The sequence below is a fragment of the Zalophus californianus genome, chromosome 11, assembly GCF_009762305.2.
Source record: "Zalophus californianus isolate mZalCal1 chromosome 11, mZalCal1.pri.v2, whole genome shotgun sequence".
NCBI classification, from domain to species: domain Eukaryota; kingdom Metazoa; phylum Chordata; class Mammalia; order Carnivora; family Otariidae; genus Zalophus; species Zalophus californianus.
The window spans coordinates 66,538,297-66,551,746 of NC_045605.1; the positions used below are offsets into that span (position 1 = coordinate 66,538,297).

Here is a 13,450-nt window from a genome sequence, read left to right on the forward strand (position 1 = left end):
TGCTTTCCTGGGCTTTATTTAGACTGTTGGGATCATGAAGAAAGCAAACAACATGGACTTTGGAGGCCAGAGATCTCTCCATCTTGCCTCAGAACTACCTTGTATCTCTCACCTGGCATGAGAAGAATTCTTCTGGGAGGCAAAAGAACTGGGATTTTCTCTGCTTCGCGAGGACCATGTTAAATGATAGGACCATGTTAAATGATAGTGACAACAGCCTGAGGGTTATAAAAAAGATCTTCATGGAGCGGGCCGAAATGGCTTTTCTCTTTGGGGTCAGCGTGTGCGCGCGCGTGTGTGCGTGTGCCTATCGATGCCTGTATCTACGTGACTACTGCATGTGTGTGCACACGCACGCGCATGTGAGTGGCTGGGTCAGCCCGGGCCTGTGTTTGCACGGAGGCTGTAGATACATGGCCCTCGGTTGCACGTGGACACAGCAGCTGTAGGGATTGTGTGTGTGTTCACACACGGGGGAGGGCCTGGCCGTGAATAGGTCCCGGCGTCTCAAGTCTTTAGATCCTGCTCAGGTCAGACTTTGCAGTAAAGAACAGGGGCCTGCTCAGCCAAGGCTGGGACAGGAAGGCTGGGCAGGTGTACGGGCGGGGTCCGGGATGAAGTGGAAGTGCGGGGGCTGGCTGTGGTCTCCGTCTGTGTCACGGCCACGTGCTCCGGCTTCCTCACCGGGGTCTGCTGCCCCCGCTCGTCAGCTCCTTTCTCTGCCCAGCTCAGCTGGGGCTCCCCGCTTGTGACCTCGGCACGCACAAGGCTGTGGCATGGTTGGTCCTTCCGGGCCCCTGATCGGGCCCATGGCATGTCTCTATGTATGGTTGTGGCTCCTGGCCTTCTTCACTAACTGTTTGACGTGTCATCGTGCAAATTTGCCAGCAGAATTTGATTGACCCAGTTCCTCTTTCGGTGTCAGTCATCGATTACTGGCCGGCCTATGGACACCTGCCCTGGGGTCAGCTTGAATGCCTATGGAGGGAGAGAGCATGGTCATGGTACAAACAGGGTCACGGCTGGGGCTAGGGCAGTTTTCCTCAAAAGGGGTGTGGACACAGAGGACAGGGATGAGCATCTCCTCTGGTCCGTGTGCACAAATTCCCTCTCACCTGCTCAGTGCCCACTCCTTTCCTGTGGAGACCAGGACTCTGGGGCTGCCCCCAACAGGCAGGACCTGCCAGGCAAGGTGGGTAGGAATGTAGGCAGCCTCCTGGAGCCTGGGGTCTGCACTTCACCACCCTTCTTCTGCTCCCCTGTTAGGTTTGAGTTGTGTTTCCCCCCAAAATCCATTATGTTGAAGTTCCAGAAGTCCCCTCAGAATGGGACCTCATTTAGAGATAGGGTCTTTAGAGAAGTAATGAAATTAAGATGAGGTCGTTAGGAAGGACCCCAATCCAATATGGCTAGTGTTCCTTCAAGAGGAGAAATTTGGAAATAGAGACACACACAGAGGGAAGGCACAGGGAGAAAATGGCTATTTATAAGCCAGGGAGAGAGGCCTAGACACAACCTTCCCTCCCAGCCCTCACAGGAACCAACTCTGCCGACACCTTGATCTTGGACTTCTGGACTATAGAACTGAGAAACAACACATTTCTGTTGTTTCAGCCACCCAGTGTGTGGTGCTATGGTATAGAAGCTCTGGAAAACTGGTCCTCCTCCCACCCCCTCCCCAAGAAAAACTTTGTGAAAGGAAAGAAGGCACAGGACACCAACATCCGGCGGGGGGGGGGAGGGAGTTGGGGCTACAGGTGTCCAGAGCATGTGACAGCCAGTAAGCCAGGCCCTCTTGCACCCATAGCCCACCCCTGGGCTTAGGGCCCCTGATCTGGATGCTTCTGACACCCTGCTTCTGGACTCACTGAAGGAGGAGAGTCTGAGGCTGGTGCCTGAGTTAGTCATTTGCCATCTTTTGTGAGGCCAGGAGAAAAACTGATCCTGTTGCATTTCAGAAAGACCAGTCTGACTATTGCAGGATGGAGGGCTGATGAGACGGGGGGGAGACAGGAGGTGGGGAGGCAGGGTCCATGCGAGCAATGAAGCAACAAAATATGGGAGAGAGGAGGGCGGTGTGAGGGACAAAAGGAGGTCTCTGGCGTGAGCACCTGCTGGAGGGTGGGGTGGTCACTGGAGCGGGCCTGGGGAGAGGAGCGGCGGGTCGGCATGGCACATCAGCGTTGTCTGAGGTACACCCACCCAGATGCCCAGGGCCCGTCAGCAGTGGGATGCTGGGCTGGGAGCTCAGAGGAGAGGTAAGGGTGGAGGTGTGGATTTGGCTATCACTGGTGTCTGGGTGGCCCAGTGTCATGGGCATGGGACCATTATGCAGGGGTGGCCGTGAGCAGCTTCGCCGGTAGCAGACCTGGAGATTGGCATGTGGGAGGTGACTGGGGCATGCGCAGAGGGAGGGAGGGGATGAGACAGGGAGGGAAGAACACCGGTACAGAGCCCATTAAAGTGGGCCATTGGGGCTCAGTCCCATGGGGGGCCCATTGAGCCACTGGGGGAACAGGCCTCACATTTGTGCCCCTGAAGGGTGAGGAGGCCCATCCCTCACTGACTGGGGCTTGTTCCTGAGGCCCGAACGCACAGGCCCGAGCATGTGCCTACGACGAGGGAAGGGCCTCAGGCAGAGACACAGGAAGCTGCAGGGGCTGCAGGTCTGTGACTGCTGGCGGCCAACCAGGATACGGCCAGGTCACTGACGGCTTCTGCCATTGTCTCTGCGAGCAGTCGTGTCTGTCTTCCAGTGGCGAGCGAGGGGCTCATCTTCTCCCTTCACTACTCAGAGAGGATGGGCCCAGGCGCAGGGACAGGTGGGGGCTGGGGCTGAGCTGTGGACCCAGGCCGTGGGCCGCCTCCAGCAGGGCTGGCTGTCCAGGGGCATCTTAGGCACAAGCTAAAAGAGCCCTTTCTGGTATCAGGGAAGGCGGTGGAAACAGGAAACCAAGTTGTTGAATGTGCAAATCATTAAGAAAAACAATGATCTCACTCCAGGGTGTTCAGAGAGCCCCCAACAGCTGCTAATTAGCTCGCAGCAGCGGCAGGGAGAGGCTGAAGCTGGGATGATGGGAGGCTGGATGTGGCCGAGTGCCCTTGGCCTCCTTCCTCTATGCTCTCCCCTCCAGCCATTTCCCCACACTCACCGGCCCCTCTGCTTTGGAGACTCGCGGCCTTGGCTGTCTCGCCCTTATCCCGCTGGATGTAACTGAGCCTGGACTGGCCCTGTGGTCCCCACTCTCAGGAGGCCAGGGCCCCCGGGGAGCCTCTCAGAGCCAATTCTCCCGCGAGGGCCTGCGCATCTGGGCTCAGGGAGATGGCAAGTTGGTGTCTGAGGAAGGAGCTGCCCCCTGTCCCCCCATTTTAACTGCCCCCAGATTAACTCAAAGGGGAGAGCGCTATTTTGGGGTTTGCCTCTCAGGGTGCAGACACTGGGAGTGGATAAGGGCAGGATGCCTTCGATAGGAGGACAAGGATGTGTGGAGTGTGGAAAAGTGTGGGTTTAGGTAGCAATCAGTATGAGGACAAGCGCCTCCAGGCAGGTGATGCAGACAGGGGAGGTGGGACAGGTTCGGTGGGCTACGGATGTGGACAGGCGTGGCCAGGTGTGGCTGTAGACAGGTACACAGCTGCGGATCTCGGGGAGAGCACCGGGGTGTCAGGACGCCAGCGGGTAAGATACTAACACCTAAGACCTTATAGCACTTACTCTCTCCCTGTCACCGTCCCACAGCTTTACATCCGTTTACTCGTTGCATTTTCACAACAAACCCCATAGAAGATAGTCCTAGTTTTTCAAGGAGAGGACACACAGACAGGGAGAGGTTATGTAGCCGCCCGAGACCATCCAGCCAGTAATGGGGACTGTCTGACTCGGAGGCCACGCTCTTGGGCCTTCTGCCCTACAGCAGGGGCGGGGCGCAGGCAGCGGAGGGGTGTGTGTGGGGGGGACGCGGGGTGTTCGGGATTGGGGCAGGAAGTAGGGGCCGCAGTGTGTAGCAGGAGGCCGGGGTGAGTGCAGGAAGGAGGGCACGTGGCACCTGACCCAGGCTGGTGCCGAGCGGGGCTCTCAGCTTTCAGCAGGGAATCAGAATTACCCGGACCACTTCTTAAAGCCCTGACTGTTTCTGACTCAGGAGTTGCAGGTGGAGCCAGGGGTTGAGAGCCAGGGGCCGAGACGAGGGGACCTCTGGTAGGTGGTGACTTTAGAAGCACGGTGGGGGTGGGTGGCCGCGCCGGGGAGGCGTCTGTCTGAATGAGGAGTCAGTAGGGGGTAGTGGTATGGGAGCCCCCGCTTCGCGAGCATGGCAAAGGCAGTGCCTAAAACTCCCTCTTGAGGGTCCTGCTTCCTGTGTCCACCTCCCGGAGGGTAGGAACCCTCTGTTCTGTGGTGGGAGTTAAAGATAAGCCTGAAGGGGAGGCTATGGTGGTGGCCTGGGGAGGCCTCGTGGCCCCTCCGGGGTGAAACCTGTGCTGGATGGGATTCTCGGGGTGCCGGCTGGCCGAGACAGGAGGCCCCTCTCCCCTGGGGGTCCCACAGGCACAGGAGGTGTCTCTGTGTTCACTCGGTGTTCAGCTATAGATCACTGAGCCCAAATAGGCAGGTGCAGGGGCTGCAGGCCCCTTGGGAAAGAGGTCCCAGAAAGCTTGAGGGGGTGAGTGGGGCTGAAAGTTGTCCAGGAAGCGTTTCCTCCCCTGAGTCTTAACAACCCATCATTCACTGTTGCTCTGCTATGAGCCAGAGGGTTGGAGGTGGTGCTGGGGGTGGTGCTGGGGGTGTCCTTCTAACTAAACACAGGAACCCCCAACCCGAGGAAAGCCTCTTGGGACTGGGAAGCTATTGGAGGGACAGAAGATTGGGTAACAGGCTCCAAGAAAGACGGTTCTACTCGGAGGGTCACTGGTCTCCTGAGGCTGGGCCCAGAGGGATGACTTGGAGCCATAACTGAATAAGCCATGTGTTATGGGTTCAACTGTGTCCTCCCAAAAGCTCAGAAGCCCTTACCGCTCAGTGCCTCAGAATGTGACCTGATTTGGAAACATAGTCTTTACAGAGGTGATCCACTTAAATGAGGTCACAACGGTGGGCCCTACTCCAGTATAACTGGTGTCCTTATAAACACAGGAAACGTGGACCGTGAGGCAGATACACACAAAGGGAAGAAGACATGAAGACACAGGAGGCACATGGCCACCTGCAGCCGAGGAACGTCTGAGGCCACCAGGAGCCAGGAGAGAGACCTCAACCAGATGTTGTCTCATGGCACTCAGAAGGACCCAACTCCACCCTTGCCTTGACTCCGGACTCCCAGCCTCCAGAACCAGGACAGAATGAACTTCTGTTGTCGAAGCCACCCAGTCTGTGGCCCTTTGATATGACAGCCCCCGGAAACAAATATAGGGTGACTCCTGGAAGGAGCCACTGGCTGGGGGCGTCTGTAGGTGAGGGTCATTGCTGGGGGCCTGAGCAGGGGACCGCTTTGGGAGGTGAGGGAGGTGACATCAGGGGAGGGCAGCAGAGCTTGAAGCCTGAAGCCCTGCAGCGGATGGCCCAGTGGCCAGCGAGCAACACCACCCTCTCCAGGGATGCTTTCTCCAGAGGACGCAGGTGCTGTAGTGGAGGCAGAAGGAACCCGGAAGGTCATAGTGCCCTTCTTGGCACCCTGGGCCTAAGGGAGAAAGCTGGCGGTGTGCACAAGCTCCCACTGTTGGCGGGGGCTTCGAGCCTCCTTTCTCGAGGACGAGGAGCAGGAAAAGCAAACAGGGACACGAACTCCAAGTTCCGAGGAACCAGGCAGGAATCTGCACGGAGCCCCGAGTGACCGCAGAAACCCTTTTCTTAATCAATAGTGTTTTATTGTCAGTTATAAATATTTTCCATTTGTCCCCTATTTACAGTTGCAAAATAGTTTATGATATTACACCATCACCCACCATTCGACACCTTTCTATAAACTCCATGAAAATCGCATAGGAAATAAAAAGCTCTTTTCTGGGGGGGCTCCCACTAACCCGGTTCCCCCCGACTCCAAACAACCCCACATGGACAGCAGGCAGCAGGTGCTACACAGTAGCAAAGGGACGGGCGGGGGCGGCTCCCTGCGGGGTCAGGACGCCAGGCTCCTCAGGACGTTGGTGATGCTCCAGTGCTGGCCCGAGCACCTCTGCAACACCAGCTGGAAGCCAAACTCTGAGTCGCTGTTCTCCTGCAGCTCCAGGCAGCGCTTGGACTTGCGGTTCTGGATGGGGCCTCCCTAGGAGCCAGGGCGGAGAGGGCAGTCAGAGGGAAGAGAGGCAACGTGGGGAGATGTGGGGGACCTCGGGCCCAGAGACCGGGGGGGGGCAGGATTATCAGTGCGTCTTGATGCCTGGGAACCAGCGAGGCTCCAGGAGGGGTGGGGGGCCAGCTTTCCCATGCAGCCCCAGGCTCCCCTCCTCTGATACGTCTGTCTCTTCGCTAACACTGAACGTGTGTGTCAGTTTGCTTCACAGGGTCCTAGATCTTTGTTGGGATGGAGAAACCCTAGCCCGACTTCCGTCTACTTGGCTGGGGTGTGGCAGGCTGCTTTGCTCCTATAGCTCCCAGCCTAGGGGCCGGGCCCTGTTCCCACAACCATGGGCTGGGGTCCTTATGGCTCTCACATCACACCTGCCCGGGTCAGGCCACTGTCTTCTCTCACTTGGACACCTGCATCAGCCTCCTTGCTGATCCCCCTCTGACTTCCAGATGCAGGGAAGAGCGATCTCTCTAAAATGCACATTTGGCCTAGAGGACAGAGCTCACGTCCAAGTGCGGCCCCGAAGACCTTCATGGCTTCATCTCCTCTCTCAGCTCCCACAACTTTCACGCGGCCGTACCAAACTCCTCGTGGTTGTCTAAACCTCCTTGCATTACATCAGGGTTCCTGGTATTGAGCAAGCTGTGTCCTGTGGTGGGGGTCAAGGTCAGGCCAAGCCACAGTCATGTTTCAAGGCTCAGCTCCTGCTCCATCTCCTCCAGAAGCCTTCTCACCTCCCACCTCACCCCCACCTCCACCTCCTCTCCTCCAGTCCATGCAGCCGACTACGTGCTCTTCACCCCGGGCTTGCTCCAGCTCGGCACCACTGACCGCCAGAGGAATGACTTGTTTCCTTGTCTTTCCCCCGCTCTATGCCTTAGCAATTTCTGTGCCCTTAACATCCAGCAAAAAGCCTGGTACCTAACAGATGATTGGTAAATGTTGGCTGTCACGACCGGCAGAGGTGAGAGGGGATGGGTCACAGGACAGGGGTGCGGTGCCAGCTGTCTCACTCTGGAATGGCCCTGAGCAGGCCTGGCAGCAGGGAGAGGGAGGCCCCTGCCTCTTATGACCGCAGCCCATGCCCGCCCCAGTGAACAGCACACTGGGAGAGATGGAGACTGCACACTTCTACTGTAAGGGGGCATCCCCAGTCTGCTCCCACTGTCCCTGTGGTGCCAAATGACATGTGTCAAGAGAACAGTGAGACTCAGTTCTCACAGTGACCTCAGAAGCTGACAGAAGTTACTGTGGCCGGACACACATATCCCCGAGAGCCCACACTGCCACGCCCGGGTGTGTATCTAGCAGAAATGCATGCACCAAAGACAAGTACCCGAGTGCTTCTGAAACATGGTTTGTAAAAGCTCCAGCCTGGACGCAAACCCAGACGTCCATCAGTAGTAGAATGGGTCAATAACCTGGGGTTAGTCACATGCTGGAATACTGCACAGCATCAGAAATACACAGACTAGAGCTCTGCTCAGTATGAAGAAACCTAACAGATAAGCATGTTAGCACCAGAGGCCAGAGAATACACACAGAATTCCACTGACAGACACCAAACAGGCAACGTAGGACCAGTGTTAGAGCCAGGATGGGGGTGATCTCTGGGGAGGGGGGAGTGGGAAAATGATGGAGAGGAGGCCAAAGAGGGGGTTCTGGGGTGCTGGTAGTGCGCTCCTTCCTGACCTGGCTGCCGGCAACATAGGTGTTTGCTTTGTTTTAAATCACTGGAGCTGAACATTTATATTTGTGTGGGGTTTTTTGTATGTGTGTTATTTTTCAATTAAAAAAATTTTCTAAAAGATGTAGCTCCCTCAGAAGGGACTTGACCAGTGGGTGAGGGAAGCAGGTAGTGAGAAGCTGGATGGCAAAGGGGAGCAAGAGTGTGTCTGTATGTATGTTGGGGAGTAGCAAGGGAAATCCCAATTTCCAGCGTGTGGGAGATGGCCCAGCAAATCTCTTTCAGAGTATTCAAGGGAAGAAAGCAGGTCTCTCCTGCTGCGCCCCAAGGCCAGCAGTGACTCACTGCACCCAAGAGCAGACAGACAACAGAGCAAAGGGGAAACCCAAACAGCGAGCTCATCTGGGGACCACAGGCTCAGCCCGGAGAGACACCCGCAGGCGGAGGCCTTGCAGGGATGGAGAAAAGAGAGGCCATGTGACAGGGGCTCAGAAAGGACCCTGGAGTCCCCAAGTGAAAGAGACTCTGAAGGCCGACCCTCCTGCTCTCATCGGCAACCTGAATGACCTCTTCTTCAGCCTGGGGCCTCCGGCGCTGCTTGGCTTCCTCCAGGGATGACGCACGCAGCCCTCCTGAATCAGCGCTCTTTCCCAAGCTGCTCTGCCCAGGAGTGTTCTCCTCTCCCACTGAACTAAAATCCTTGTCTTGGGGGCATCCAGCAAGGCTCCCCAGACTGTCCCCTGAGGTTCCCACACTTGGGTCTGCTCCTGCTTCTCCACCCTTTCCCTCCCAATAGGGGAAGGCGAGGCCCATGTCCCCCGAGTTCTATGCTTTTCTAGGTTAAACTGACCTAGTTCCGTGTGGAACAATTTTGTATAATTTCTCCATCCTGGCTGCCCTCCTTTGGACCAACTCCAGTTATTCCGACTGCCAAGCAGAGGGCCACCACCTCATTTCCACAGGACAACAGGCTCCTTCAACATAGCCAACAAATCGGCACTTTTGGTGGCCACACAATACTCCTGGGATGACGATGGGATGGCAGCCCCAAGTTGTCCCTTGGAAGCTGTGGGTCCCCATCTTGTCCCTCAAAAGCTGGACCTCTGGACCCAGGGACATCCCCTGTGACATTGCCAGCCCATCGCTCTGCCCAGCCCAGCCCAGGTTTCTGTGGTTTCCGTTTCTCTGGCCTGAGCATGTCTGCCACCCGCTCCTGGGTTGGGTGACGTCACTGCTGCGTCCTTGGCACATGTGTGGCCGGCCCCCCTGGCCCGCTGACATCCCCGCCAGCCGGCGGTGTGCCTCAGCCTACGTTGCTAGGAATGGAGCTGAGGCAGGGCGCAGGTGAGACCAGTCTGGCTTTAATTCACAATGCCTGCCAGCCCTCCTGGCGGGGAGATGGGCAGGGCGGGTGCTGACCGGTGATGCTTCTTTCCTGCTTGTCAGCGGGTGGCCGTGGGTGAGCCTTTCCACTCCCTGGTTCCATGGTGTCTAGGACCAGATGATCATTTCTGTCCTGATTACTGGAGGACGAGCAGAAGGAGTCATGGGAAACCCTTTCACCAGCTCTAAAACAACAAGAGGATGTGAGGCTGCTCAAGGTATCAGATGGGGGCTCTGGAAAAAGTGCACAACGGGCAGGACAGGGGCCAGACCCAGTGCCCACTCGCTCTGCTCAGGCCCGACTTTTCAGTGTTTCCTCAGGGGCGGGGCTGCTTCGGCCACCCTCAGACCACTGAACCTGGAGAAACCTGTCCAAAACAGAGAAGGCCGCGGCCTCTCCTTTCCTGCCATGACTCGGGCACATTCTACGCCTTGCACAGGGCACCTTGCCAAGCCTGAGAGAGAAGGAGATCTCTGAGAAGGAAAGTGTTCCTTCAGAGACTCAACTATGACATTTCCCAGGCCCCATCCTGGCCCTCAGGACCCTGGAGACAGGAAGTGTGGTGACCCTGGGGCAGAAACAGCCCATGTGGCCTCTGGGCAGGATGTGGAAGAAACAGAGCGAGGCCAAGAGCTGTGAAGGAGACGCGGCCTCAGTGATGAGAGTATCTGGGCCTGTCAGGGAGGGTGAAGTATGCGGTCAAGGCAAGCTCCCTCCCTAGGGGCTCCAAGAGGAGAATCTTCTAGAGCAGAAGAGGAAGGCCTGCTTGGAGGCCTCGCTGAGCAGCCCTGGAATGTGTCTTGGGAACACGTCCGGGCTGTGGAAAGAGGAGGCAGGCCACTTTGCGTGCTGCCTCCCTCCTGTCTTCCTTCTCGGCCCTCAGCCTACCTCACTCAGTAACCTCCGGGCTCTCGCCCGCTCTCTGGGCCCATTCCCTTCACCAGAGTTGCAAGGGAGCCTTCCTTTCCTCCGTTCGATCCCTTCCTGGTGAGCTCAGCACGCTCGGGAGCAGCCTGGTGGTGTTATCTGCAGCTCTGACTGTGGGCTCTGCCTAGAGATGGAGCTGATAAGAGTCAGCGCTTATTTCCCAGGTGCCGTGCACCGGGTCAGATGCCCTACATGCCCAATCTCACGTATTCCTCAGGAGAGCCCCAACAGCCGCAGATGGCACTTATCCCCACTTCACAGAATTGGAGACGGGGGCTCAGAAAGGTTGGGACACAGGCCGAGGGTCACACGGTCAAGTGGGTGGTGGAGCCAGGCTGGCAGCCCCATTCACTGCTCATCACTAGGACGCGTGACTAGGCCCACCACACCATTTCTCCCACCCTGTGCCCGTCTCAAAGTAGCGGTCTCAACCGCTCAGTGCCTGGGGTGGAGGAAGGTCATTTTTGATGGGCTTCCGGGGCTCTGGGGGGGCTAGTTCCTTTGAGGGCTCTTTGCAGATACATGACTCATCCAAGCATCTGAGATTTAATGAGAGCCAACTGTGTGCCAGGAACAGTTCTAGTTCATGAAGATACATGAGTGACTAAGCAGGAAAAGATCTTTGTCTTTACCGAGACGATATTTCAGAAAGGGGAGCAAAGAGTCAATTCCCTGGCGTGTTAGAAAGCAACAAAGCCGTGCACAAAAATGTAGGCAGTGCTCTGGGCTGAATGTGAGTCCTTAAAATTCCCATGTTGAAGCCCTAATCCCCAGTGTGATGATATTCGGAGGTGGGGCCTTTGGGAGGTCATTTGGTCATGAGGGTGGAGCCCTCGTGAATTAGATTAGTGCCCTTATAAGAAGAGACACGTGGGAGATGATGTCTCCCTCTGGCGTGTGAGGACAGGGTGGAAAGGTGCACACGTGCAGACCAGGGAGAGGGGGTCTCAGCACACACTACCCACTGCCACCTTGATCTTGGACGCCCCCAGGCTTCACAACTGTGAGGAGTAAATGTTTGTCATTCAAGCCTCTCGGTTTACGGTCTTTGTGTTCTAGCAGCCTGCATGGCCTCCGACAACTGGGAAAGGGAGTTGGGGAGTGGTGGTGAGCAGGCAGCAGCCGTGACAGTGGTCAGGGTGATCCTCACCGGGAAGGGGAGGGCTGAGTGAAGGCACGAAGGAGGAGGGGACAGACCCTGTGCCCCAGAGCAAGGCTCCCACAGCTGCAGAGGCCTGGTGAGTTTAGCAAATGGCACAGAGGCCAGGGTGCAGCTCGGGCGTGGGGTGGGAGTAAGAGACGAGGCCCGAGAGGTCCTCCAGGAAGGGGCAGGTTGTGGGGGGACTCACAGCCACTGAATGGACTTTGGCTTTTAATCTGGTGTGAGGGCCAGCCACTGCAGGGTTGGACAGACGTGTTAGGCGGGCCGCTCTGGCCGCCGTGTGGAGCGTGGAGGGTTGCAGGAAGGAAGGAAGCAGGGAGGCCGTGTGCAGGCTCTGGTCCTCACAGCTAGGGCCCCATCAGCAGCCCCTGGGCCAGACCCCCCACTCTGAGGGGCCAGCCCCACCCTCCATGGAAGGCACAGGCCCTTGGTTTACCAGTCCAGTCATCTAAGTTATTTGTGTAATACATACAACTACAGGATCTGGAAACCACACAATACTTTTAATTAAAGAATTTAAATAAGGGCAATTAAACCTGGCAGGAGAGATGCTCCAGCACACAGAGAGCTTAATTGGAATGGAAACCGAATTAAATATGGAAACAGCATTAAAAAAATCAAAAGCTGAATGTATAGAATTAAGGAGGATAATAATAATTCCTAGAGGTAGGTTCCCATCTCCTAGCCTAGTTCTTCTGCTGGGCTTCTCTGGAGTAGTCACTAGGAAGGGCACAAGAGGCGAGTGGGTGGAAGCAAAGAATGTGGGACTCTGCTCCCAGCCGTCTCTGGATTTGTGTCTTGCCATGGAGCACTGACGATGTGCACAGTGGGGCCTGGGGAGCCGTGGTCCACGAGCCCCTTAGGCTGAGGCACTGGGGAGCTGAGCCCAGATCCTGCAGACAGGCACCCCCTCTCTGCCTCAGTTTCTCCAACTATGTGCCTGGGGCAGCTAGAGGTTTCCTAACTAGCCCCGCTCCTCCTGGGGTGTAGGCTGGGTAAACAGATTAGACGGAGTCCCTGGAGGGCTTACTTACTACGGATCACTTCTGGCTCTGCCGTGGGGCCCCGGGATGGGCCTTTTTAAGTTCCCAGGTGCTGTAGCTGCTGGCGATGCCAGTTCGGGGACCCCAAACCAGCTGTCACCCTCTCTCAGGGAAGGATTGGGCCCAGCTTGTCGCTTGCACTCCTGGCCTGAGGAGCATCTGGGCTGAGCTCAGGCTGCTCTCAGGTTTACCACCAAGGTGTTCAGAGGAGGTTGTGTGGACGGACTCCGGTATTCCGCAGTCTTCTCTGCTTATTTCAGAGCTCCCGTTCCACTGTCCTTTCCAATTAATTTTCCACAGGCAAGTGGCCTGGTGGGTCTTTGGCTTTAAGCACAGTGGGCTTGGGAGTTTCCAGGTTAAGTGGTTAACGATTAGTAATCAAAGACTTCAAAGCATGGATGGGATGTTAGCACCAGTTAAAAAACTCTGAGATTAAGTCTTTTTGTAGAGGAAAGTGGTCTTTCTGTATTATGAATATTCAACACTATATTTATCCAATAAGTGCTTCAGCATCTATTTTTCTTAAAGGAGACTCACCAGTGCCTGAGTGAGAGTCTGCCTGGGATTTGCTGTGAAGGTCCACCGGACCGAAGATGGGGTAATGGCAATGTCAAGTGCCAAAAAAAAAGGTGAAGGGGAGTTATGGAGATAGCAGGGTGGCTGGAGGGAGCTTGCTGAGGCGGCAGGAATCCAGCCAGTTCACACACACCAGTGACTGGCTTGGCAGGGAGACTCCAGCCCCAAATGCCCATTGCAGCCCTCCATTGGTTTTCTAGAGGCAAGACAAAGGCACCATGGGATGGTGGTTTAAAGCATGGCTCCCGGAGGCAGAATTCCTAGATTTGTCCTTGGACAAATGACTTAATCTCTCTGTGCCTCAGTTTCCTCATCTGTAAAAGGATAATTAAAGTACCCGCTAGCATGGTTGTGGGGAGTTACATAATATTATAAAGCAGTTACGAT

At 56.2% G+C, this 13,450-nt stretch overlaps 1 protein-coding gene across 3 annotated transcripts in view; it reads right to left on the reverse strand.

Annotated features, from left to right (window-relative positions):
- Positions 1–470: 470 nt before the first annotated feature.
- Positions 471–13,450, reverse strand: part of GALNT18 (polypeptide N-acetylgalactosaminyltransferase 18) — a 354,123-nt gene continuing 341,143 nt past the window's right edge. The window contains exon 11 of one of the 3 annotated variants that reach the window (XM_027580483.2): positions 471–978. In XM_027580483.2, the coding sequence (XP_027436284.1) occupies positions 922–978 (57 nt within the window). In that variant the 3' untranslated portion in view covers positions 471–921. Of the gene's footprint in view, positions 979–5,850; positions 6,261–13,450 lie in introns of those variants that run through there. The other 2 variants (XM_027580485.2, XM_027580482.2) reach the window with 2 other exon arrangements.